The sequence below is a fragment of the Ornithorhynchus anatinus genome, chromosome 6, assembly GCF_004115215.2.
Source record: "Ornithorhynchus anatinus isolate Pmale09 chromosome 6, mOrnAna1.pri.v4, whole genome shotgun sequence".
Lineage (NCBI taxonomy): Eukaryota > Metazoa > Chordata > Mammalia > Monotremata > Ornithorhynchidae > Ornithorhynchus > Ornithorhynchus anatinus.
Window position 1 is genome coordinate 20,982,719 of NC_041733.1, and position 26,338 is coordinate 21,009,056.

Consider the following 26,338-nt stretch of genomic DNA (forward strand, 5'->3'; position numbering starts at 1 on the left):
AGGGTAGATACAAGAAATCAGGTTGGACACAGTCCCTGTCCCACATGGGTCTCATAGACTAGGAGGGAGATGGATTTAATCCCCATTTTCTAGATGAGGTAACTGAGGCCCAGAGAAGTTGTGACTTGCCCGAGGTCACAGGGCCGACAAGTGGTGGAGCTGGGATTAGAACCCAGATCCTCTGATTCCCACGGGAGAGGCTATCTGGAGTCCCAGGCACACAGACTGGAAGCAGTCGAGTCGGGAAAGATCAGGGCGGGCCAGGGAGGAGCTAATTTAAAGGTCCTCTGGCTTGTTTAACTTTGGACTCTTTGTTTAACTACTGCTTGCCCTTGAACGCTGTAAAAGCTTCTGCTCTTAATTTGTACTCATTTCTTTTTCCCTTTACTTTGGTCATAGATCCACTGTGCATCGTGAGCAATGCAGCTTCTTGCCAGCAGTCTCCAGCTAGTAAGAAAGGGATGTTCACAGATGATTTGCACAAACTGGTGGATGATTGGACCAAAGAGACTGTAGGAAATTCCCTTATCAAACCAAGTCTAAATCAGCTCAAACAGAACCAACAGAAGCTAGAGACGGACAACTGGAACAAAGTGTCTGAGGTAAGTTGCCCTTCTGAACCAGTGAACTTTGGAATTTCTAGTGACATGATATGAATCCAGTTCAGTTATCTAATCCTGATTAAGGGAAATAGGCTTAGCCCAGTCATCTAAAGATCACCCATCTACCTTAGCCAGGATCTTCCCCAAGGCTTTGGCCGTTTACCTCTTAGTATGTTCCGTGGAGAGAAGACCATGCAAGAAATTAGGATTAGTTGCTTGGGATACAGTACCTTGAGCAAAGAAAAGCAATTTCACATCCTATTCATATTTTTTTGCAATGAATTATTTTGCCTATGTTTGGTATGAAAAGTACTTCTTGAAATTCTTCTTAGCTCTCGACTTTGAAAAGAGCCCCTGTTTTGTAGACCACAAACATCAAGGGTATTGAGTGAGTGCTTACTGTGTACAGAACAGTGAACTAAGCGCTTGGGCAAATGCAACAGAATTGGTAGATGTGATCCCTTGCCCACAAGGAACTTCCAGTCCAAAGGGGGAGACAGATAAGTATGCCCACTCCGTAGCTAATTGTGGGTCTAGTTCTTTGTGTCAAATTAATGCCCTGTCAAAGTTCACAGCAATTTATATGTGTGGCATAGATAGTGCATTAAATCCTCTACATATTTCATTTGAGATGAGGCAGTATCATCATTTTGTAAATCAGGAATGGGCCACCTCTTTCATGTTATGCCAGAATGTCACTCCAGCCCACTCTGCCCAACATATCAACCTCTGGCTATGGCTTGGGCATCTAAATAGGCCTTGCCAGTTGCCTGGCAGCACTTGTGTTCTGTTGCTGTCACTGCAGCTTTGTACCACTCTCCTTAGTCTTCCCTTGAAACGCTTCATAGAATTGGGTCAGTCCATATGCCTCCGGGTCTCATGTCGGTGAGTCAGGTGAGAGCCTGCCAAAGAAAATGCCCCAGCGACCAGGCCAAATTAGGCCACCCCTTGCCCCTTTAGAAGCCTCTGAGGGGGGTGAATGGGGGAAGCACATAAGTAGCATCTTTTCTCCCTCATAATTAGACCTTGAGCCCCCCGTGGGACAGGGACCGTGTCCGACCTGATGATCTTGTAGCTACCCCAGCACCCAGTACAGTTCTTGCACATAGTAAGCACGCAATAACTACCACTTATTATTATCATTATCAGTAGAAATAATGTTGGTATTTGTTAAGCGCTCACTATGTACCAACCACTGTTCTAAGCGCTGGGGTAAATACAGGGTAATCAGGTTGTCCCACGTGGGGCTCACAGTCTTAATCCCCATTTTACAGATGAGGTAACTGAGGCCCAGAGAAGTTAAGTGACTTGCCAAAGGTCACGCAGCCGATAAGCGGCGGACGTGGTACTAGAACCCATGACCTCTGACTCCCAAACCCGGGCTCTTTCCACTGAGCCACGGCACATCTGTGACATGTACTTGCCTCTATTGATTTCTGGAATTTGTCTCAATAGCCCTACACTGCACACGCACGGTAGGCTGCCCATTTTTTCTCCCGTGGAAAGTAACACGCTCCAGAGATGACCCAGGCACGCTTGGTTACTTCACTTCCTTGCGTCAGCTCGGACTGGGCCCGAGTCTTTTAGCCCAAACGTTGATCTCCCGCTGTGCCTTCACTTGGGTGACGGGAGCCCATCACAGAACACAAAGGCAGTAAAGGGACTGCGACATCCTCAGTCAACCTGACATAGTTCCTCCTCACTTCCAGTACCACTTGGATTGGCACAGCAGTTGAAAAATACTGATAATACCTATTTGAAATAGGTTGGAATGGCCTTCAAAGAATATCCTGCCAAACCAATTAGGCAAATAGATAGATGCTCGAGACACTTGTTCCATGCTACCTGCCATGTGTATCTAATTGTTTTCCTATTTGAAGGTGGGGCATTTGGCTGTGAATTTTATCCAGGTGTGGGTGAAAAGGCCCATAGGCCCTATCGCTTCACCTAAACATGGGGTTGTGTGAGTACTTTTGTACGCATCTTGTATGTTGTATTACTTCCTCCTGTCTGTAATTGCTATCGATTATTCTCCTCCCTGGCCAACACCCACTATTCACCCATTATGATTGCCCTCCATTGTGCAGACATATTAGCCGTCTGAGGATAATGGAAAACAGTGCAACCCCTTCGAGCTTCTTCCCGAAAGGAACCACTCCTTTCTTATGTGAAACCCTCTAGGCTTTTCTTCCACCTCACTTGTCTCCCTACATTTCACTGTTGTGCCACACCGTCTGAGGTTAAGCTTCCCTGAATCTTTCAGATATTTTCTCTGTAAACCCTACTTTCAGGCACCCAATTTTAGCCCTTGATAATAGTGCCGTTCAGGTATTCTGCGTCGTTTAATCTTTGCCCACGTGCCATTTAGCAAAGCTATGCTTACTTGAGCATAATTTGGAAAATTATATACCCGACACCCCCTCATTAACTCTCTTAATTGGTTCCATGAAAATAGCATTAAGTGAAAGAGGGCCAGTGGAGTATGATTTTTCTGTAGGAAATTACCACCACCATTTCCCGGCACAGTAGCCCCACATACCATGTTAGGTTAGTTCTCACAGAGACGCTGCACCAGACTTGCATTGCTCCTCGTATATATATATGTATATATATATATATATGTATATATATATATATATATATATATGTATGGTTTTTTTTTAATTTTTTTTCCTGTCCTGTCTACTTTCTCAAACAAGGCCTTATTCCTGCCCTCAAATCCCTCCTCCCACTGACCCAGTTCCAGGTTGCCTACATTTGCTTAGATTGCACCCGCCTCTGGAATGTATAAACTCTGCAAGTTCTGCTGGTGATTAGGCAGTCTTCCAGAGGCCCTTGTGATCAAACTCCCCTTCTAGCAATGGCAGCATTTCAACCAGAGTTCATCCTGTAATGAGTGACAGAATTTTTCTTAGCCTTTGCTGTCTCGCTGCGATTTAATCTTTAGAGGGGGCTTTTTCATTTTCTGCAGCTGGTCTGCTGGATGCGGACGAACCCCTGGTAACAGAAATAAATGTAAAGCACATTACCGCATGCCCCAAACTTATAAGATGACCAAAATATTCTCATGATAGAATCTCTTCCCTAGAACGAACGGTCCTCAGTCCTAAGATTTCAGGGCTGAGAGATTCCGTGTAAGGGATTGGCGGGTCAAAGATGTGCGTGGTACCACCTGCGCTCTCTTATGCCTGCCAGTCTTGTTCTTCCTTGGGCACGGAGTGCAACAAGCAGGGAGATGGGCAGGGGTAGAACACACTGTGACGTGCACACACGGATCTTTTGTGTGTGCGGTACCATTTATAGCCAAAGCCATTGCGGTTCCATAACATCTAATAACAGCAGGTGATTGATTGCCTTCAGCCCTGCCAGCTATTTGGGGGATTCCTACTGGACCTATCCATCTCCAAGAATGCCCTGGGTGGTTCTTTGGTCAAAAACTATCATTGCTCAGGAGGCAGTTCTCCTCATTCCCTTTGGGCAGGGAACTAACTGTGTCATATTGTACTTTCCAAAGTAGTACAATGTTGTAGACACAGTAGGTACTCAAAAAATACCACTGACTGATCTCAGAACCATATTTTTTCTAATAACAATAATGTTGGTATTTGTTAAGCGCTTACTATGTGCCGAGCACTGTTCGAAGCACTGGGGTAGATACAGGGTAATCAGGTTGTCCCACGTGAGGCTCACAGTTAATCCCCATTTTACAGATGAGGTAACTGAGGCACAGAGAAGTTAAGTGACTTGCCCACAGTCACACAGCTGACAAGTGGCAGAGCCGGGATTCAAACTCATGACCTCTGACTCCCAAGCCCGGGCTCTTTCCACTGAGCCACGCTGCTTCTCTACTAGAGCAAGAGTAATATAAACCTGTTAAAGCAATGATTACAAAACACAATAGTTATATGATCAAGTAGCAATATGTGTGTACCAATTATAAGCAGCATGGCTCAGTGGAAAGAGCACGGGCTTTGGAGTCAGGGCTCATGAGTTCGAATCCCAGCTCTGCCACTTGTCGGCTGTGTGACTGTGGGCAAGTCACTTAACTTCTCTGTGCCTCAGTTCCCTCATCTGTAAAATGGGGATTAAGACTGTGAGCCCCACGTGGGACAACCTGATTCCCCTATGTCTACCCCAGCGCTTAGAACAGTGCTCTGCACATAGTAAGCGCTTAACAAATACCAACATTATTATTATTAATTATAAGGAATCTTTGTGTTAACACTAGATATTTCTCATTTAGTTGTAAGCATGGCAGAAGCAGCTGTAGTGTTAAGGGCCTACTGAGAGGCAGCGAAGCCTCATGGAATAATAACAACAATGTTGGTATTTGTTAAGCGCTTACTATGTGCCAAGCACTGTTCTAAGCGCTGGGGGAGATCCAAGGTAATAATGAGGTTGTCCCGCGTAGGGTTCACAGTCTTCATCCCCATTTTACAGATGAGATGTCCAGGCTAGTTAAACCCAAGCCCAGACTAAATTAAAATCGTCTGATTTATATCTTCCTTTGTTTTCTACCTGTCTTGCCTTCCAAGCCCTTTCCTTGTTGAGCAGTCCCAGGGAATTTTGACACCTCAGCTATTTTGATGGCCCTCATTTATCTACCCACAGAGACTAGAACAGAGCTATACTTTGAATGGCCAGATGGAAACTGTTAGAATTGTCCTGATTCTGCCCTTTCGTAGTCTAAAATGGAGAGAAATCCTGGACTCCCAGAATCTCTCAGTTGTCACATGCTTCATCCTAGCAGACATCTAAAGGAATAGGGGGTTTCTGTTCTAAACATAGACTGTATATCCTTTACATCCTCCTAGCGTTGACTTGCACTGCACCGTGGTTGCTGGAGGAGATAAGCCAGAAGTATGGGAACACTTAGCGGGAAGATCTCTGACCAAAGACCCACTTTGGGCGTCTCGCCTGGGGGCCAGGAGCAGCAAGAATCCTGGCAGTAGCTCACTAATGGATGAAGAATGCCGCTCCCCCGGCATCTGCTTGCCAGTCATTGGTGGCGGAGCAGAGCACCGGTTCACTTTGGCTATAAATGGGAATTGTACTAAAATATTTTGTGCGCCTTTGCCTGCCCTTTCATTTGTGTATCCCACTGCCTGAGTAGGATTGTCCACCCTAAGTGGTTACTAACTACAGTTCCTTCACAAAGGTTCTCGGTCCCAAAGTCTCCCTTACCAGACGGAGGTTCATCCGTCGTTCTCGATGGGAGACTCCATCCGTCGTCTCCTTCAGAGATACAGTCTTCCACTTGGCCAGGCAAGCCAGCCCTAGGGTTTTCTTTTCCCAAGCTATTCTAAAATTTCCAAGTGGCAGCCGTGAGGAACCTGAACCTCCACGGGTGTCCCCTTTGTTGCTGCAGTATCGAGTCAGTGCTCCTTTGTCCCTCAGGTCCTCTTCCTCATGTAATGGCCCTTGCACAGACAAACTGACTTTCCAGGCAGATTTCCTCAGACTGCCTTGGATTGGGATCATGGGTTCTCCCTACGTGTTGATACCAAGTCTCTGTCCTGTGGAGAGGTTACTAGTTCCTCGAAAAGAACAGAGACCAGCACGAGGATATTTCTGTTCATCGTTCCCTCATCGGGAATTCCTTGACTTTTTGAGGCATGGTTAAGTATTCCCAAACCGTACTGTGGTGTGACTCTTCTCCTATCCAAGAATAGTGGAAGAGCTGGGCCCTGGGGGTCGAGGGGCCCAGGTTCTAGTTCCGGTTCTGCCTGCAGCTGGCTAACGCGGGGGAAGACTGCACCTGTCCCGAAGTCTCAAAGAATAGAAGCTCCTCCACTGCTCTCGATAGAAGACTCCCTCATCGATCGCGGCTCGGCCGCTCGCCTGCTGTGTGACCTTGGGCGAGTCGCTTAACTTATCTGGGCCAGAGTTTCTTCATCTGTAAAAAGCCTGCTCTCTGGGTGCCTTAGAATGTGAGCCCTGTGTGGGTCAGGGTCTGGCGTGATCGTCTCGTGAGTACCTTAAAGCTTAGCACTGCATGTTGCTCTTAGTAACTGTTGCATAACAAATACCAGAGTCGTTAATGGTATTATGCCTCGCCTTGGGAGATGTGAGTTTTAGGTGGCATATGGAGGTACAGTCCTAGACCCGAAGTGACAAGCAGGGGAAGGAGAAGGGAAGACAAAGCTGGAGTTATGCTGGGGTGAAGGAGGAAGAGAATTGAAAGCAAGGCAGGAAGAATGTTAGTCTAAATATGATGAAAGTCAAGTAACTGGCCTTTTTGTGGGTTTTCTTCTTAGAGTACTTCATCTACCGTGGGCTACACCTCGACGTGGATTTCATCTCTTTCCCAGATCCGTGGAACAGTCCCCGCTGCATTGCCTCAAGGATTACCTCTTCCATCATTTCCCGGCGCGTTGTCGTCTTATGGAGTGCCACATGCGTGTCAGTACAACGCAATGGGTGGGACGGGGTATCCAGTTCAGTGGGTAGGAATTTCAGGAACGGCACAGCAGTCCGTTGTTATTCCTGCTCAACCTGTGGGATCATTCCAGCCTGGGATGAATATTCAGGCATTTCCAGCAGCACCGGTGCAGAATCCTACCCCTGGTCCCAAATGAGTTGGATTGGGTGATAGCAAATCTTCTTACAGGGTCATCTGTGGTAGTAAATGTTCCTTTCTGAGTTCTGCGGGATTTTCCCTTCACCTGGATATGCTTAGACTGTTTGATTTTTTTTTTTCCTGTTCCAGTGTGGTGGTATTTGATACACCTCATCAACCTGTAGAGATGTGCAGTTTGTACATAGATCACTGCACGTGAGAATGTTTTTTCACTTCGATTCCAATCCCCTTCGATACTTGATTTCTTATTTTTTTTTTTTTAATTCCAGTGCTGGTCGGAATGCTTTAATAAGCTTGGCTTGTGCATCCCAACCCCCAGGATATTTTCTGTGCATTGCTAAAGACCCCCATATCTTAAATTGCTGCCTTTTGCAGCTGGATAATACCTTTTCTCTAAATTTCTCACCGGTTATTCGATTGACGGATCTGAAACAAGAACAGACGAGCACTTCCAACCAGTCATGTCACAGAGGACTTCATATATTGCGTTGTGACCTGGAGCTTGGGGTGAAGCTCATCTTTCAAAGCAGACCGAATGACCTGCTGTAGGCACCGTTTGGGGCCTTCATTTGGACCAACTTTATAATGTGGTTTTTCTTCCCGTCGTCATGGGTGTACGAGCTGAGCTGAAGTCAGGGTGAGTAGGTGGGTGGAAATAGCAAAGAACTGTACCAGTTCCTCGATTTTGCAATTGCCGAAGCTGCTAAAAGAATTTTCTAGTAATTCAGAGCAGCTCCACAAAAAGCTGGCAGCTATCCTCGTTTTCTCTTACATACGTGGCATTCTTTTTAAGCAGCTGAAGGATGTTTGGCTTGCAGTTTTTGCAAGGGATGTACTGCAGCTTGTCTGAATCACATTTCGTGGATTCTTGTGTTCTCAAAGAGAGGTTTTGGGCCCCAGTTGGTAGTGTGAATTCCATCTATCCGTTCACCCAATACAAAATGTACTCGACACACATTTGTGCGTTGTGAGACTTATACGTGAAACACTGGCTTTACAAGGTTCTCAAAGTCGTGGGATCGACCGCTCTGTCCTGAAACCACTTAAGAGTCCCTCAGGAGGTCTTAATTTAAATTGTTGTAAGCTTTTTATTGTTACATTTTACTTTCGTTGGTTATGATTTCCTTTTATGTTTGTGTCACTGTAACTATATAGTCACATCTTAGATGACTTAGATTCCTGTGTTTCAGGAAGGATTTGTTTTAGAATCGACAACCTCTCTGGAATCTGAGAGAGTTCACTGTCAAGTTGCACTTTACTGAGTTTTATCCAAGTGGTTTTGTTTAGTTTTGTTTTGGGGGTTTTTTTGGTTTCTTTAAGCCTTCACTGATCACCAGACAGCTTATTAACCTCCCATTCTGAGTGTCTCAAATCCTCTAAAATGTTTTCAATATTCATGAACCCTTGCCGTTCTCTGACTAAAAACCTGTGTTTCCCTTTCTGGTAGCTGATCACCAGTCACTTTGGTAACCCCAGTTTTTTCCCGTCTCGTTTGAATCGCACCTCTGGGAATCGTGCCTCATTGCGTAACCAAGAAATTCCACTGGTTTACTTTTGCAAGGTCCGCTCCTCTTTAAGCATCCTTAATATCGTTTGTGTTTTGTACCCAAGCGTCGTGCTTGGGTGTTTTGTTGCATTCTGGGCATTGCATTGGATATGAGTAGCAATCTCTGCTCTTCTTTTTTGCTGATGTGGAATTTGATTGAACTCTTACAGTGTCTTGCTTATGTACAGATTCTTAAAAATATCTTCTAAAATATTGATTTAAAAGTTGTTGTAATATTGGGGCCTTATAATGGTGAATGCCAAAGTTGAAATGTATTCCAAATGTGCAACGTCAATGCTCTTTCAAGAATCCCGAATGCTTCTTTAAAGTAACGACCCATATTTCTTTTACAGAATTGGCTTTTTTCAAATTCTACTGCGATATGCAGTCTCTAAGTAAAAATAACTGCATGTTGTGTTGAAGATCCCACCCTTTCCACTTCCAGTATTTCAGAACTGTTCTAAAGCCTAAAAAAGCCCTGTGGAAGACCTGCACAATTACAGTATTTGTAGCTCTTTTACATACGTCCTGCATTCTCTACCACCTCTGTTTCACGTATAATTCATCATTTTTGTTTGCCTGCAGACTTTTGCAGTGCCTTGTGATATTTAGAATCTTTTCAGGTTTTTACTGGAAAGGAAATTAGTTTTAGTCTTCTGAAGTTTGAAGATGTTGAATAGTGTCCTGCTGTCTCCATGGTGATAACAGCAGTGGGTTAACTTTTATATATATATAGAATAAAACAAAACGCACATTAAAAAAAAGCAGTGAGTTTGTGCAGAAATGAAGAAAACAGTGTTATTCACACCACTGTTGTTTTTATTTAAATCATTTTTTCATTCTTTAAAAATTTTCTTCAGATTATAGGCACTTTGACTGTAAATACTGGATAGTTTTCTACTTAGGGATTTTTCATTATTTCGTAATTTTGCTAAAAGAAATACCAGTGCCGTTTTCATTCTTAAGGTACAAGAAACTTTTTTCCCCAAAACGTTAGGACTCTTAAAAAAAAATAGCTTGTAAAAAAATTCCTCTCTCCAAAACAAGGAAAGAGTCTATTATATCAAAGTGACTCGCTTCTTAAAGTCAATTCTTAGGGGTCCATGAAGGAATTGCTTTTCACTTTTTCCTGATGAGCCTTCTACTTCATTTATGCACACACGTCTCTCTTTTTTCTTTTATGATTATCTTTTGACTTATAGAGGTGAGAGGTTATCCTGAGCCATCCTATTGGGGGGAAAAAAAGAGTTAATTTGGGCGGGAATAATCTATTGTCTTATTGCCATGTTTACTTCTCAAAGTGCAAGTCCAATGATTAGTACTGTATCTTCATGTGTATCTGTGAGCTTTTTACCATGAAGTTCCTGCCGCTGTGTCTGTGAAGTCAGGTGACATACCGTTTAAGAATATGAAACAGGTATTTAGTGTAAATCTGTTGAAAATAACACTTTGTATGTTTGTAGCAGTCTTGAATCTGTATTTAAGGAAATTGACTGTAATATAACAGATAGCTGTTTTGTTTTTCATCCCTCCTTTGCCAATTTTATATCGAGCATGAATCCTAATGATTTGACAGCAAAATATCTGTGAAAGTTTAAAAGGCACTTTTCTGCTGTGATTTTTTTGGATTGAGCGTGGATTGGTTTGTACGGTCTGATGGAATGTATCATTTTAGTATCTCCAGCTTTAGGTCCAGTCCAATTACTTTTGTTTATCTACCTCGTTTTTAGTGCTGTTTGGGGTGCACAAGTCTACGCTGTTGTCTGTGGCACTTGTGCTTCTTCTTTTTATTTTTTTTGCCTTGACTCTCAGTATTCTTTCAGGTCTTAAACCTGACATGTTTCCACGTCCCATTGTGGAACAAAGGGACTCCACCCGCCACCAGCCCCTTTAAATGAAGTCGCCAAAGTTGTGCGCACCTCTGTTGAAATAAGCTGTTGGGTTTTTGTGACAGGGTGGGGGGAGGGGGGTGGGAGGATGGGGAGGTGGGAGAAGGGAAGTTTGCAATCCAGGACTGGTGGGCGACTAACCCTATGGAATTTACTTGCCTGATAAATGTGAGGCACGTCACCTAATTGGACAATCCTTTGCCGTCTCCCAGAATCTTAGAAGAGATGTGGTTGTTTTCTGCATGCACACTGAACTGTGGATTGAAACGCTGTCAGTTCCACCGTCAGACCGTTAAAAATGGTATTGCCACATTGCCTCCCATTGGGTGTTTGGAATGATTTGGCTGACCATACCATTTTCCCTGTGTGTCGTCATTTAGGAAGTAGAACTGGAATTGATGGCAGCGGTTCCCCTTGATTGATTGTTTAGCCGATCCCCAGACTTGCAGTTGCTGTTGTAATTACTCTTTGCTCTCTCTTTCCGGGCGATTAAAATGATGCATTCCATGTTCTTGAAAACCCAGCAATAGGTTTGTTGATCGTTGGTCACATGTTTTCTCAGTAACACTGTAGAGTGTCGATGTTGGTAAAATACTGTATTTCAGCTATCATGGTAAATACATTCCGGAAGTACGTCTGCCATCTCTTTAAGATTTGGTTGTTAAAATTTTCCATTCGGTTCAAAAGGAATGTGCAGGTCATTTCCAGAAAAGGTCGCTGCCATTTTGGATGTTTTTACTTTATTGGAAACGTCTCCCATTTGTCCCTCTTTCCCCCTAGTAAATGAGCCGCAGAGAAAAAGAGGCTACTGATTGGTAAATGTAAGGCCCAGCCTTCAAACTTTTGAAAAGAACAGATGTTTCAGGTAGAACATTTAGTTGGGAAGGGATTTATTAGAAAGTGGTGTTAATAGGAGTCTCTACCGCTGACCCCCTCTTGGTCTTGAATCCAAATCTCAGCTAAGTCACGGGATTCGAACCCAGGTTACCTGGAAATAAATCTACCGTAGCCTTGTAAGTGAAGGATGATAAATGCCATTAGTTGGTGGCCTTGGAGGTGGACTTTGGAAATGGGTTAGGAAGAGGAGTCGGGCAGCTCTGAAGTTCTACGCGAATGAGATGGCCAGAAGACCGAGGGAGTCGGCGGCTCCCATCGTAGGTTTTTGATAAAACCAAACAGTCAGGCAAACTCAGGGGCAGGGGGGGAATGGCCCAGAAGAGAACCCGTGCTTGCCTTTGAGGCAGGGTTGAAACCAATCTTCCCTGAGTAGGCTGTGGTGGTCCGTCCAGGTTTCCCTGGTAAAAGCCGAATGAGTTCCTCTTTTCAGCAAAACCAGTAAACAGAGATTGAGGTTTGTGGTCCAGAGTTTACCCTCATCAGACATTAATGGCCATTCTGAAAGTGCAATTGTTCGAGGTCTGTCATGCTAAATCACTTTAAGCTCTATTGTATTTGATATGATATTAAGCATGTAGACCTAGTGCAGCATGGGAGCCACTCAGGAAGTTTATGCAATTAATAAACTTTCATGCATAATTTACTCTGAAGTATGCAGAATTTCAGCCACTTCTCTCCATTTAACGGTTAATTGTATATGTGAACTCTCCTTTTCTTGACTGGGGAATGTAGCACTGTAGAATGTCGTTACACTTATTTTTAAAACTTTTGACATTAACCTATTTGGTAAACCGATTTGGTCTGCCTTTTGACGGTTGTTTGATTTTTTTTTTTTCTGGTTTTTTGAAACTGTGATTTTTATTTCATTTGTATTCAACCATTACAGGGTTTTTTTTTTGTTTTCGAAAAGGATAATAAAAGCTGTGTTAAATGAGTATATTGTCTTATTGTGCTTTTATAACCACTGGAGCTAGGTGATTTACTAGTGGGCTTTATGTGTTTAAAAAAAAAAAAATTCTAAACAGTTTTGAAATGCAGCCTTATAGTTTTTCCTGAGTGAGTTAAAAAGCCAGCCCACTGATTCTTAGCTTTATTCATCTAAAGCCCTGGTAGGTTAATCAAACATTAGCAAATTCAGGGCCATGCCAGATTCATTTAAAAAAAAAACCAAAAAACAAAAAACCAACAACAAAAAACCCTATTTTGTGCATGCAGATCTAAACATAACCTGAACATACTGTAGTAAGGCAAAGGATTCCTCTTTTTCAACACTTAATGGTTGCCTTGGAATTTATAGCCACTGATTTACTTGAAACCCCAGTAGTCATTTTTAATACAACAAAAGCATAGTAGTGCCTTCCTACAGAATTATGGTATATCCGTACTTCAAATATTTTGTGCCCGTCCATCGTGGGAAGGATGTAATACAGCTGAAGAAGGTTTAGAGTGGGACAACTGTCATAATAATGGAACAGTTTTCAGTTAAGATGCCTGGGAGAGATAAAGACTGAGAGGACATTATTGAAGTTTACAGAATCATGAAAGAATGTGAACCTGAAATTGTTTTCCACCAAATCCCTCAACCCTGGGAGGAGAGTCAATATAGTCAAGAAGGTTAAATATAGAAGAATCCAAACAGAAGGAAAAATAGGAGATTTATTTCCACGGGAAGTCGTGCTGGTGGAAGATTCCATTTTTTTCCAGAAAAGGTTGGGGTAAATTCATGGATGCAAAGTCCACAGTGGGTTTCTAGAAGCTGGACGTCAAGGAAAGAAACGATCACACGCTTCATATATTCATCCTTTGGTGTCACTGTTAAGAAACAGAATGTTGAATTGAATGTGACCCAGCATGGCATTTGTCCTGAGCTACGGCAGATGCTAAAAACCTAAGCTGGAAAGGCGTATCTTCACACATTGGCTGACTACTTCATCCTTAACGGTGGAAAGTGTGGCAAAGATCAATGGAGAATCATTGCTATATAACAGTCCCTCTTTGCAGATAAAGTGGGTGGGACCATCTGCTCTCTTCAGTAGTGTTTTAATGATGTGTACTTGCTCACAGACTCCTCAGGGATGCAGAGAAGTGTTTGGTTAATTTGGTATGTGTACCATTGAATCTCTTTAGCCCAGTGTTCCAACTCTTGCTTTTTAACTTTCTTTGCCCCCTCGCCCAGGGTAGGTAGGGACAAGCATCATGAGGTGCTGACGGCATCACTAATGGTGCAGCCAGTAGGTCAGACTGGGAGCTGAATCAATCAACTGTACTGAGCACTAACTGTATGCAGAACGTTGAACTAAGCATTTGGGAGACTACCATATAACAGAATTGATAAACACATTCTTGGACCACAACGATAAAGGGGACCCTCGGAAATCCTTGCTGGACACCTTTTTTTTGTTGCTCATCTGCTCACTCCTGCCTCTCTGGAAGGGATATAAGCAGTAAGTAGAATTTTGAAATCATTGTTCTTTTCCTACGTGCCCACCCTAAATGATTACTAACTACATTTCCATCCATTGCAAGTTCAACCCCAGGACTGAATGAAAAAAAAAGGTGATCTCCAACCTCTGGATAGTGGCTCCCGTAGCCTTGAATAAAGCATCCCTTAGTCTTGTGGAGGAAATAATCTTCCCTCCTTTAAATCTTTCTTCTAAGACTTACTTTTATCTCTCCCAAAAAGTCAATTGCTCCCTCCTAGACCCTCTCTAGCCACCCTATCTTAAAACATGGAAACTGCCACTAAAACTCTCTGGGTCAATCCTTTTTTTTTAATTGAATTCTTTCACATGGTAATGCATTTATTAAAATTTGTGTATAGTAGGCAAGCAGCGTAGCTCAGTGGAAAGCGCCTGGGCTTCAGAGTCAGAGGTCATGGGTTTGAATGAAGAAGTGTGACCGTGGGCAAGTCACTTAACTTCTCTTTGCCTGTTACCTCATCTGTAAAATGGGAATTAAGATTGTGAGCCTCACATGGGACAACCTGATTACCCTGTATCTACCCCAGCACTTAGAACAGTACTCTGCACATAGTAAGCGCTTAAATACCAACATTAATTATTATTACTAAGATTTTTCAAGGGATTTTTTTCTTGTTTCATGGACCAATTCAGGTCCATTTCATTTTGCAAATACATTTCTAATCTGAAGCACTCCATTTGTTGCGTGTGCTTTTTTTAAAATAATATGCTAGCAGATAGGCATAGGACTATATTTGGGCAATATGATTTTTCACTAATAAAACTTAGCCAAGTGCTTAAATATTTTGGAACCACTGGAGCTGTGTTTCTTCCATTGTCACTGTCCCAATTTTCAGGGACTTGGTGACACAAGAAACAGTGACCGCATCTGTGGGCAAGAAACATGTCTATCAACTCCGCCTCATTGACTCTACAAAGCACTTAGCATATGAAACATGAAACAAATGAAACAAGAGTCCACCGTGTCAAAAGGGATGGCAAGACTTTATTTCTGCCCTGTACCAGGCTCTTAATTTAGGCTTAGTTCATAAAACGGCACGTGCTCCAAAAAATATTTTCCTATCTAGATCACTGCTGGTACTAATTTATCCGCCACACGCTGGTAGAGATGTACTGAGAAAGCTCACGCTTTGGAAGGAAAAATAAACGTAAAAATCCTCACTTTTCAGAATCCATTTTGTGCCCATAAAATTGGCAGAAACGGTCACAGCTGTGGAAATGGTAGCACAGGTACCGGGGGTTACTTTGGAAAACCCTCGTTCATTAACATCAGACGGAGTGAATATTGGACCATGATTAACCTGATTAACGTATCTACCTCAGTGCTTAGAGAATGCTTGGAACATAGTAAGCACTTAACAAGTACCATAATTATCATTATTAGTGAAAATATCACAGCACAACGGTCACTGTGATTGTCATTTTCCCACACGGATTTACTAGTGATCGTGTGGAAAGGGGTGGCCCTATTCTGCCACTGGCCTGCTGTGTCACTTTGGAAAAGTCCCCAAACATCTCTGAATCTGAGCTTCTTCATATGTTAAATAGGGCTGGAGATTGTGAGCCACCTGAGGGAGAGGGACTCTGTCAAGTCTCATAACAATGTGTCTACCCCCAGCATTTAGTGCACAAGTGCTTAATAAATGTTATAAATTATATACGATCTCGAGCACCAGCTGTCCAAAAATAAAGGATTCAAAGGCTGCAGTACTTCAAATTTCCCATTCTTCTAGGTATTGCCATGGGGAAAAGTCAATAGGGAATTTTTTGTGTGACCTGCAAAATCGATACGTTTGTCTACCTGAAAATGTATCTTGTGAGATTTTAAACACCTCCTCCAGTGACAGCTGAAATGCCAGCTTGGAAACATTCATTTTATGATAGTCGATTCTGCCTTTGTTGTCCTTTTATTAACAACTGGATGAGTTACTGTTCACCGAGAGCATCTTTTTATGGAAGGGAAGTCAGGCCATTGCATTTGAGTGTTGACTGTGGGCAGAGCACTGAGCACATGGGAGAGTACGATACAACAATAAACAGACACATTCCCTGCCCACAGCTAGCTCACAGTCTAAGACCACGGGCCTGAGTGTTAAAGGACCTGCATTCTAATCCTGGATCCACCACTTGTCTGCTGTTACTTTGGGCAAGTCACTTCTTTGTGCCTCAGTTTCTTCATCTGTAAAAGGGGGATTAAATCCTATACCCTCCTCAGACTGTGAGCCCCATATGGGACGGACTGTGTCCAACCTGATTACCTTCTATCTACCACAGTGCTTGGCACAAAAGTACCAACTGCTGATCTTCATAATAATCTTGGGAGAAAAGGGAGACTTTTTAAAAGACATAGTTGTAGAAACTGGACACCCTGAAATTCCATATAAAGTTGCTGCAGTTTAGTGTGGCAGTCCCTGGCCTGCAAGCCTCTGGAGGTGTTTCAGCTGCTGCTGCCCATAGCATTCCTCCCAATCTTCACCATGTTCCCCAGCCCTCCTTCTACTCTGTCCACTGGGGCTTGCCATCTGGAGCAGTGATTTTAAAAGCCAAAGCATTAGTGGCCGTTTAGAGCGTGGCACAGGGGATGCTCAGGAACCCCAAACCGTCTCTCTGGCTTTAAGGGATGTGGTGATATGTCCCACAGTCGAGGTCAGCTGTCACCATAGGCCTGAGGCAAGGTCTACCTCCTTCCTTCCCCCACGTAGTACCTTGGAATAGAATAGCAACAAAAAAGTCATCTTGCCAGGGCCTGACTTGGGACAGTGTTTCTTACAGAGTAATTTGGACACAGCTGAGGGCTTTTTTTTTTGGTGATCGGTGGATCCCTTTATTCGTGGTAAGGGCACAGGCCTGGGACTCGGAGGACTTGGATAGTAATCCCGGCTGTGCCTCTTGCCTGCTGTGTGACTATGGGCAAGTCATGTAATTTATCTGTGCCTCAGTTTCCTCATCTGTAAAATGATCGGATTGGGAGCCCCAGGTGGCCTAGGGACTGTGTCTTATCTGCTTATACTGTATCTACCCAAGTGCTTAGTACAATGTATGGTACATAGTAAGCACTTAACCAATACCTCATTTATTATTTTTTGTCTCTTACTGCTTTTCTCCCTTCATCTGTTCCTCCCTCCTGGACCCCATCTAGTATCTCTTCTGCCACTGAGACTGTCTACCCCCATGGCCCTGTCCCTCTTCTTCCCCGCTCTGATTGTTCAAACTAAAGTAAGATGATGACTTTATGGGTTTTAAAGCCCTCCACCCATTACCCACTCCCTCTATCAAAACAACCTTAAGTGTGCCATCCTAAATACGACCTCCCCAAATGGAATGTTCTCCCCACGCGTCTTGGCGGAACCGTGACGGTTCCCTTTTACAAAATAACTCAACTCTGTCTCCTCCAGGGAGAATTCTCGGCTTAAATTTGGCCAGTTCTCGTCACTCCATTGCACTGATCTTTAGCTCTTAGTAGCAATAAATTACATATGTTTCTGCCATTTGTGTTCCCTTGAATCTTTTATGTTCCTAAACACAGAGTTCTGCCAAAGGGTGCTTTATTATTTTGGCTGGGACGTTGTTTGGGAATTAGGGAATGTTTGTCCAACAACATAAGCCTATTTGGATTTAGGGCACCGGTGTTTGGAAAAACAGTTGGTTCACTGTAGTGAACACGATGAATACTCCACGAGTTTTCCTTAAGACAGGGTTTTGCAAGAATACAACCCTTGAGTAAAAGGAAAACTGGAAGAACAAGTCATCTGTTTCTTGAAAATGTATTGAGATGTATTGTGGGGTACGTTTTCTTACCGTCTTAAGTGCAATTTGTAAGGTTCTGCTCCAGACCAGAACCAGCCCTGATGAAGTAAAAGGGCACTGTATTAGGGCCTGGGGAGTGGAGCTAGATGAGTTAGACATTAGTCCTATAATAATTATGGTTTTTAAGTGCCTACTGTGTGCCAAGCACTGTACTAAATGCTGAAGTGGACACAAGCAAATTGGGTTGGACACAGTCCCTGTCTTGCGTGGGGCTCCCAGTCTCAATCCCCATTTTTTCAGATGAGGTAACTGAGGCACTGAAGTGAAATGAATTGCTCAAGGTCACACAGCAGACAAGTGGTGGAGCTGAAATTAGAACACATGATCTTCTACCTCCCAGGCCTGTGCTCTAGATACTGCACTCAATATCTAAAAATAGGGTGAGGAAGGGCTTGGTGACAGACCCAGGATGAAAAACAAGAAGACCAGTGGTACAGGGGCCTGTAGGAGCCTTCTAAAATTTGCAGACACCTTGTATCATTGGTTAAATTCCTGTGACTGGGCACAGAGGGCATGCCAGGTGGTGTGGCCTCCTGGATGGTTGTGGGCTAGATGCCCACTTAGGGGCTAGTTGGAATGGCTGAGAGCTGCTACAGCTGATTGGAAAGCCGTGAGGAGGTGCAGGGGGAGATACAGGTGGGAGAGGGTCACGGGTAAGTAGGTGTTTCTGCACTTCAGCTAAATGGCACCGCAGAATTTTGGGCTAGAAAGCCAGAGAGAGCTCCCTTCCAGCTTGGCCTGACCCAGCTCCCTCCTTCTCTGACCCCTTCCTGCTACACCTTCCCTATCTGTTTCTCAGCAAATGGGGTCCAGCTGCTTCTGGGGTTTCTCTCCAAGCGTGTGGTGGGGAATAGAAGGTAGGATCATCAAGTCGTTAATTGAAGAGTCACCATGTGGAAGTGGGGTGAAGGGAGGGAGCTCCTTCCCAACAGAGTGGATGGAACACTGGGCGGGGCTTAAGGATCCTGGGCTATGTCATCAATTACTGCTTGATCAACCTCCAGATTTTACACAGCGGGTAACATACCTGTACCTGTCACTTTGACTTTTGACTGGAAAATACATGCGATCAGTTGAATTGTAAACTTCCCAAGAGACCTCTTTGTTACACCCTCACAGTCTATCAAGAGTGGGTATCCAGTAAATATTGTATTCAGTTAGCTCACACAAATATTGGGGAAAACTCACCATTTCCTGTTTTTTCCATTTCTTTTAATGCAGCAGTAATGAGGTAGCATGACTCTATCTCCAGGTCAGCATGGTAGCTGTCTGGAGAATTGAAGGAGAGAAAAGGAGTCTTAGGATGGCCAAGGAGCACGGGAGGAGAGTGATGTACCCTAGAACCCAAGTAGGCTGTGGGAGATGAGGGTTTGAAGAGGGAAATCAGTCTTCTAAATTACATGGATAAACTCCAGTGCAGTTTTCTGATGGAATAATTGAGCGTATTATAACTCCTGCATTTTTTATTCTAGGAATCAGTGATTTAAAAAGCTGCAGCTGACTTGTTTCAATTCTAATAGAAGCTGGAAAAGGGCATTATTTTCCTTCAGGAAAGAGCATCTCTCAATTGCAGGTTTTTGTCTAAAGCAACGCAAAGAATGTAAAAAATTAATTTCAGCGGAGCACTATGTGAAATTAGCCTCCACCACCAGGGACCGTATCTAGTTCAGACAACTCAAGGCAATCAGCTAAAATATCACTTGATCTTGAATATAGTTGACCTAAATCTATATAGTTTCTCAAAAGTGGGTTAACATTCCAAAGTCGTTTGACAAAGCTGTCATGTACCTGTGGATCCTCCCACACGTAACACAAAATCAGTTCTTCGTCTCTCTACTTTAAATAATAAAAAAAAAAACCCAAAGTACACAAAGGAGTACTTTATGAAGGAATCCCCAGAGTCTTCCTATTTCCTTCCTGTTTCCATTTTCCCTGACTAATAGCTCAAGGTCTCTAAAATGCTGCTTACCTAGATAGAAGTAATGACAACAAATCATTGGCAAAAATTTAATTAGAATCATTTTAAGACAAAAGATATTTTTTATCCTGGTTCCCAAAAAATAGCACCTTACACAATGCCAGAATTGCATATCAGTTCCTCCTTTGCGAGATTGAATTAACAATTGTCCTCTTGTTTAACGAATGCATTTTTCAGTAAGTTTATCGGAGTGAGATGATTGAGTCATTAGCAGCAACGTTTAAATTGGAGAGTTTTTTTTTTACAAGGGATTCAAGTATGGTATACTCATTTTCTCTATAATAAAAGGGTTATGTTCGCGGCAAACCCCTCATTAAGGAAAAACTCCCCTTGTAGGGCAAGTACACACACCCATCCCGTTTTCCCCTTTACTAATGCTGGGTACAACTTAATAACTGGTATTTGTTAAGCACTTACTATATGCCAAGTAGCATATTAGGTGCTGGGGCAGATAAAAGGTCGAGACCCTGTTCCATTTGGGGCTCACAAAGGGAGGGAAAATAGGTATTTAATCCCCATTATAGAGGCTTAATATGCACTTTGCAGTGAGCTGTACTGGGCTCACCTCCCTGCTTATGTACTCTATGTTCCAGTGGGAATATGGGTGGCAAGAAGGATTGGCACTGAGCAAGCCACTACTGAATCAAATCAGTGATATTTACTGAGCGCTTACTATCCGCAGAGTACTGTACTAAGCACCTGAATCACTAAAATCTCGTCCTCTGCGCAGGTTCTTCTAAAGAGGCTGCATGGTCTAGTAAAAAGGGCATGGGCCTGGGGCAGGAGATTCTAGTCCCTGCTCTGTCACAGGCCTGCTATGTGACCTTGGGCAAGCCACTTTACCTCTCTGTGCCCCTGCTTCTTCTGTACAATGGGAATAAAAATACCTGTTCTCCCTATATCTTAGACTTCAAGCCCCATGTGGGATAAGAACTGCATTATATCTGATAATCTTGTACCTATCTTAGCTCAAGTAAGCTGAATACTGAAATTATTATTATTATTGTTCTCGGTCCAGAGACTTCAGGACCGAACTCATCTGTTACTCCTGAAAGGGTATTCCATCCATTCAAAGAGTGTGTTGAAAGAATGTGTTAGGGATGAACTGAGTTCATTAGTTTTGGGGGTCTGGTATCTCACGGCACTCTTCATTTACCGGCAATATCTGCTGACAACGGAATGGTGTATCGCCCAAATGGCTGAGGTACCTGTGAATGCCAAACTAATCCAAACTCCTTTAAAACACCTTTGAACTTCTTCACTACAGAATTTAAAGTGACCAGCCTTTGCCTGCCTTAACTTGTGTCCTTTCTAGGCTTCAAACTCACCATCTGCAACTCCAAATTTATGGGTGATTGCTGAGTTAGCCTGAAGTTGGGTGGTAGGCAAAGTGGCTACCAACAGAGCTGGCCAGACCAAATGGCATTCATGACCTGCAAGAGGCAGATTTCGGAATGTAACGATGTCATATGGAAACTTTTATGCAAACGCACACCATTTAGAGCCTGTGGCCAGGGTTTTGCATTCCCCTCCCAAATGCCCGTATCCCCCTTCTGAGAGGTGGGATTCGGGGGCTGAGGAGGCTGAGCATTTAAAGTGAAAATACCAGATCTAAAGATGTCTGGCATTTTATTCCTTCTGATTAGGGCACGGGCAGTTGAACAGATAACTGGCCAGCCTAGGGGTGGGGCTTTATTAGTTTTAGCTCTGAAACGCAGTTTAGGTTGCTCGGGAGAGCCCCATCTCCTTATAGTCTGCTCTCAAAGGAATAGGTTTGGCAGTAGCAGCAGCTAAATGGGGCCAAGTGATACACGCAAGCAAGCAATCTACTGGCAAGAGTATTTATTACTATTCTGCAGAGAAGGAGCATGGCCTAGTGGATAGAACACGGACCTGGGAGTCGGGAAGGACCTGAGTTCTAATCCCAGCTCTGCCACTTGTCTGCTGTGTGACCTCAGGCAAGTCACTTCACTTCTCCGTGCCTCAGTTATCACATCTGTAAAACAGGGATTAAGACTGTGAGTCCCTCGTAGGACAGGGACTGGGTCCACCCCGATTTGCTAGTAACCACCCCAGCGCCTTGTGCCTATCCTATGTACCTTACACAGAGTAAGTGCTTCACAAATACCACAATTATTCTTCAGTGCTTATTGTGGCCAAAGCTCTGCATTAGGTGCTGGCAAACAATATACAGGTGGAAGGTCGGCCCCGTCCCTCGTGGGGCTCGCAATCTGCGAGGTAATGAGCCAAGAGCCCACATACCTAGAGAGGTATATAACCTGTCACGGCTTGTCCAATAAATCTTTTTTTACCAGGCTATATAATTTTTAAAAAATGCACGGGGGACGAGAGGGAGATGAAGCAGCGTGGCTTAGTGGAAAGAGCCCGGGCTTGGGAGTCAGAGGTCGTGAGTTCTAATCCCGCTTCTGCCACTTAGCTGACTTGGGGCAAGTCACTTCATTTCTCTGGGCCTCAGTTACCTCCTCTGTAAAATGGGGATTTGGACTGTGAGCCCCACTTGGGACAACCTGGTTACCCTGGATCTCTCCCAGCGCTTAGAACAGTGCTTGGCACATAGTAAGCGCTTAACAAATGCCATCATTCATCTTCTTATGAGACCTCATGTTGTAAGGGCAGAAAGTGTCTAGCCCATCCCCCCCACTTCCACGGGTCGAGGGCTGGGTGGAAATGAGAAAAAGGATGGAGGAAAAAGCTGGCCACTTGGCAGTGCTCCAAACGATTGTCTTGAAAAATAATAATAATAATGATGGTATTTGTTAAGTGGGGCCTTCCCAGACTGAACCCTCCCTTTCCCTCGGCCCTTCCTCCTCTCCCCAATCCCCTTACTCCCTCCCTCTACTCTTCCCCCTTCCCCTCCACACAGCACTTGTGCCTCTTTGTATATGCTATTTATCACACTACTTTATTAATGATTCATTCACTCAATAGTATTGAGTGCTTACTATGTGCAGAGCACTGTACTAAGTGCTTGGAATGTACAATTCGTTAACGGATAGAGACAATCCCTGCCCATTGACGGGCTTACAGTCTAATCGATGTGTATATAATGTGTATATATCTGTGATTCCATCTATCTTGATAGTATTGATGCCTGACTACTTTTGTTGTCTGTCTCCCCCGATTAGACTGTGCGCCCATTGTTGGGCAGGGATTGTCTCTGTGGCTGAATTGTATATCCCAAGCGCTTAGTACCGTGCTCTGCACATAGTAAGCCCTCAATAAATATGAATTTGTGCCCAGCACTGTTCAAAGCGCTGGGGCAGATATGAGGTCATCGGGTTGTCACACGTGGGGCTCACACTTTTAACCCCCATTTTCCCAATGAGGCCCCGAGAAGTGAAGTGAAAGTCACACAGACAGCTGAGAAGCAGCGTGGCTCGGTGGAAAGAGCCGGGCTTGGAAGTCAGAGGTCATGGGTTCGGATCCCCACTCTGCCCCTCGTCAGCTGTGTGACAGTGGGCCAGTCGCTTCATTTCTCGGTGCTTCAGTTCCCTCATCTGTCAAATGGGGATGAAGACTGTGAGCCCCACGTAGGACCACCTGGTTACCCTGGATCTCCCCCAGCACTTAGCACAGTGCTGTGCACGAAGTAAGCGCTTAACCAATACCAACATTAGTGCTCCCTCACATGTCAGCCGTGTGACTTTGGGCCAGTCACTTCACTGGGCCTCAGTGACCTCTTCTGTCAAATGGGGATTGAGACTGGGAACCTCACGTGGGGCAAGCTCATTATCCTTATATCAACCCCAGCAGCTCAGAGCAGTGCTCGGCACAGAGCAGGCGCTTAAATACCATCATTATCAGTATTAAACACAGTTGCTGGGAGGCGGGAATTAATAATAATAATAATAATAATGTTGGTATTGGTTAAGCGCTTTCTCTGTGCAGAGCACTGTTCTAAGCGCTAGGGTAGACACAGGGGAATCAGGCTGTCCCACGTGGGGCTCACAGTCTTAAGCCCATTTTACACACGAGGGAAGTGAGGCCCAGAGAAGCGAAGTGACTTGCCCACAGTCACGCAGCTGACGAGTGGCAGAGTTGGGATTCGAACTCTGCTTAGAGAAGCAGCGTGGCTCACTGGAAAGAGCACGGGCTTTGAAGTCAGAGGTCATGGGTTCAGATCCCCACTCTGCCCCTCGTCAGCTGTGTGACTGGGGGCAAGTCACTTCACGGTGCCTCAGTTCCCTCATGTGTCAAATGGGGATTAAGACTGTGAGCCCCACGTGGGACAACCTGATTCCCCCGTGTCTACCCCAGCGCTTAGAACAGTGCTCGGCACATAGTAAGCGCTTAACAAATACCAACGTGATTATTATTACGTTGGTACGTTGGAGAAGCAGCGTGGCTCAGTGGAAAGAGCACGGGCTTTGGAGTCAGAGGTCATGAGTTCGAATCCCGGCTCTGCCACTTGTCAGCTGGGTGACTGTGGGCAAGTCACTTCACTTCTCTGGGCCTCAGTGACCTCATCGAGCCCCACGTGGGGCAACCTGATTCCCCTACGTCTATCTACCCCAGCGCTTAGAACAGTGCTCGGCCCATAGTAAGCGCTTAACACATACCAACGTGATTATTATTAACTCACGACCCCGGCCTCCACAGCCCGGGCTCTTTCCACTGAGCCACGCTGAGAACCCACGACCCCCCCCCCCCCCCGAGGTCGGGCTCTTCGAATGGAGCCACGGAAAAAGCAACGAGCGGCCGCTCTCCGAGGAATCGGGGAGGACATGGCGGCCTGGGGGAGAAGGACCGGCCGAGGGGCCGTTGGGCCCCAGCGGCCAATTCCCCAGGCCGGTCCGCGCGGCCCATGGCGCCGGGCGGCGCGCGCGGGGGCCGCCGGGAGTTGTAGTCCCGGCCGGGCCCGTCCCCCGGCCGCCGCCGGGCGGGGCCGCCGCCCTCGGAACTACAACTCCCGGCGTGCCCCGCGCGCGGCCCCGGCGCCTCAGCCAGAGGGAGAGAAGACGAGACAACATGGCGGCCCCAGCGCGGAGGGAACCAACTTCTCTCCCCATGGATCTGTGAGGGAAGGCGGCGGGGGAGGAGGAAGAGGGGGGACGGACGGCCATCGCCGCTGCGCTCCTCCGCCCCTGCCGGGTCGCGTTCGAGTGGCTGTTCCCTCCCCCGCGGTCGTATCGGTCGAACTCTTCTCCTCCCCCCCCTCCCGCCATGGGGGTGCAAGGGTTCCAGGAGTTCCTGGAGAAGCGCTGCCCGGGGGCCGTGGTGCCCGTGGATCTGCTGAAGCTGGCGCGCATCGTGTCGCGCCAGCACCAGGCGCCGCCGCCGCCGCTCCCCCATCATCCACACCAGCAGCAGCAGCAGCAGCAGCCGCCGCACCCGGCCGCGGTTCGGGGGCCGGGCCTGGCCCCGCAGGCGGGTCTGGGGGGGCCCGGACAGCCGGGGGGCTACTGCTGCCCGCCGGGGAGCGCGGGGCCTCCCCCGCACCACCACCACCACCACCACTCGCCGCAGCCGTTAGGGCAGGGGGCGCGGGTGCTGGTGGACGCGGGGTCGGCGCTGCCCCGCCTGTACGGCGGCTACCAGACGGACTGGGTGTGCGGGGGCCAGTGGAACGCGATGCTGGGTTACCTGGCGGCCCTGTGCCAGGCCTGCGCCTACCCCGGCGGAGGAGGAGGAGGAGGAGCCGGCGGGCTGGAGCTGGTGGTGATGTTCCCCGGCGGCCTGGGCAAGGACCGGCTCCCCGAGTGGGGCCGCCGCTGCCAGGCCGAGCGGCAGACGGCGCAGCTCATCGTGGGCCACGTGGGGAACAAGGGGACCCCCCCGCCCCGGGCCTGGTTCCTGCCCCCCGCCTGCCTCAGCCACTGTGTGCGCTTGGCGCTCATCCGCTTCCGGGTCAAGGTAAGGCCGTGACCTCTGACCCCCCAGGACCGGCCCCCTCCCCCCAAAAGGCCGGGGTTGATGATGATGATGATGGTATTTGTTAAGCGCTGGGGGAGACACCGGGGAATCAGGTGGTTTCCCACGTGGGGCTCACAGTCTTCATCCCCCTTTGACAGATGAGGGAACTGAGGCACAGAGAAGTGAGGTGACTTGCCCAAAGTCACACAGCTGACAAGTGGCCGAGCCGGGATTCGAACCCATGAACTCCGACTCCAAAGCCCGGGCTCAGGTTCGCATCCCCTCTCCGTCCCACCCCCCGCCCCCCCGGTCACTCCTCCGCACCCCAGGGTCCTCGTCTGTCTGGAAGATGGAGCTGAAGAATCCTAATGCTCCCCCCCCCCGATTCTGTTTATTGCTACTCCTCTTGTCCGTCCGCCTCCCCCGATTAGACTGTAAAGGGCAGGGACTGTCTCTGTCACCGATTTGTCCATCCCAAGCGCTTAGTACAGTGCTCTGCCCGGAGTAAGCGCTCAATAGATACTACTACTGAAGGAATGATCATGTGGGTATTTGTTAAGCGCTTACTCTGGGCAGCGCCCTGTTCCAAGCGCTGGGGGAGAGACAGGGTCATCAGGTGGTCCCACGTGAAGCTCACAGTTAATCCCCATTTTACAGATGAGGGAACTGAGGCACCGAGAAGTGA

General features: G+C 46.0%; 2 protein-coding genes and 1 long non-coding RNA gene across 8 annotated transcripts in view; 2 read left to right on the forward strand and 1 right to left on the reverse strand.

Annotated features, from left to right (window-relative positions):
• WNK3 (WNK lysine deficient protein kinase 3) overlaps window positions 1-12,451 on the forward strand; it is an 89,347-nt gene extending 76,896 nt beyond the window's left edge. For all 4 annotated transcript variants that reach the window (XM_029066984.2, XM_029066986.2, XM_029066987.2 and 1 more), the window contains 2 exons: window positions 400-602; window positions 6,860-12,451. In XM_029066984.2, the coding sequence (XP_028922817.1) occupies window positions 400-602; window positions 6,860-7,180 (524 nt within the window). In that variant the 3' untranslated portion in view covers window positions 7,181-12,451. The remainder of the gene's footprint in view (window positions 1-399; window positions 603-6,859) is intronic.
• Window positions 12,452-12,588: 137 nt separating this feature from the next.
• Window positions 12,589-25,456, reverse strand: LOC103170677. 2 transcript variants are annotated; one of them, XR_003760416.1, is made up of 3 exons: window positions 25,384-25,456; window positions 18,990-19,070; window positions 12,589-13,326 (listed from the first exon to the last, which is right to left on the reverse strand). It is a non-coding gene; the product is annotated as an uncharacterized LOC103170677 (long non-coding RNA). The 2 variants fall into 2 exon arrangements; XR_486337.2 differs by lacking the exon at window positions 25,384-25,456 and adding an exon at window positions 21,673-21,713.
• The window catches only part of FAM120C (family with sequence similarity 120C), a 44,375-nt gene continuing 42,777 nt past the window's right edge, over window positions 24,741-26,338 (forward strand). For both annotated transcript variants that reach the window (XM_029066988.2, XM_029066990.2), the window contains exon 1: window positions 24,741-25,653. In XM_029066988.2, the coding sequence (XP_028922821.1) occupies window positions 24,964-25,653 (690 nt within the window). In that variant the 5' untranslated portion in view covers window positions 24,741-24,963. The remainder of the gene's footprint in view (window positions 25,654-26,338) is intronic.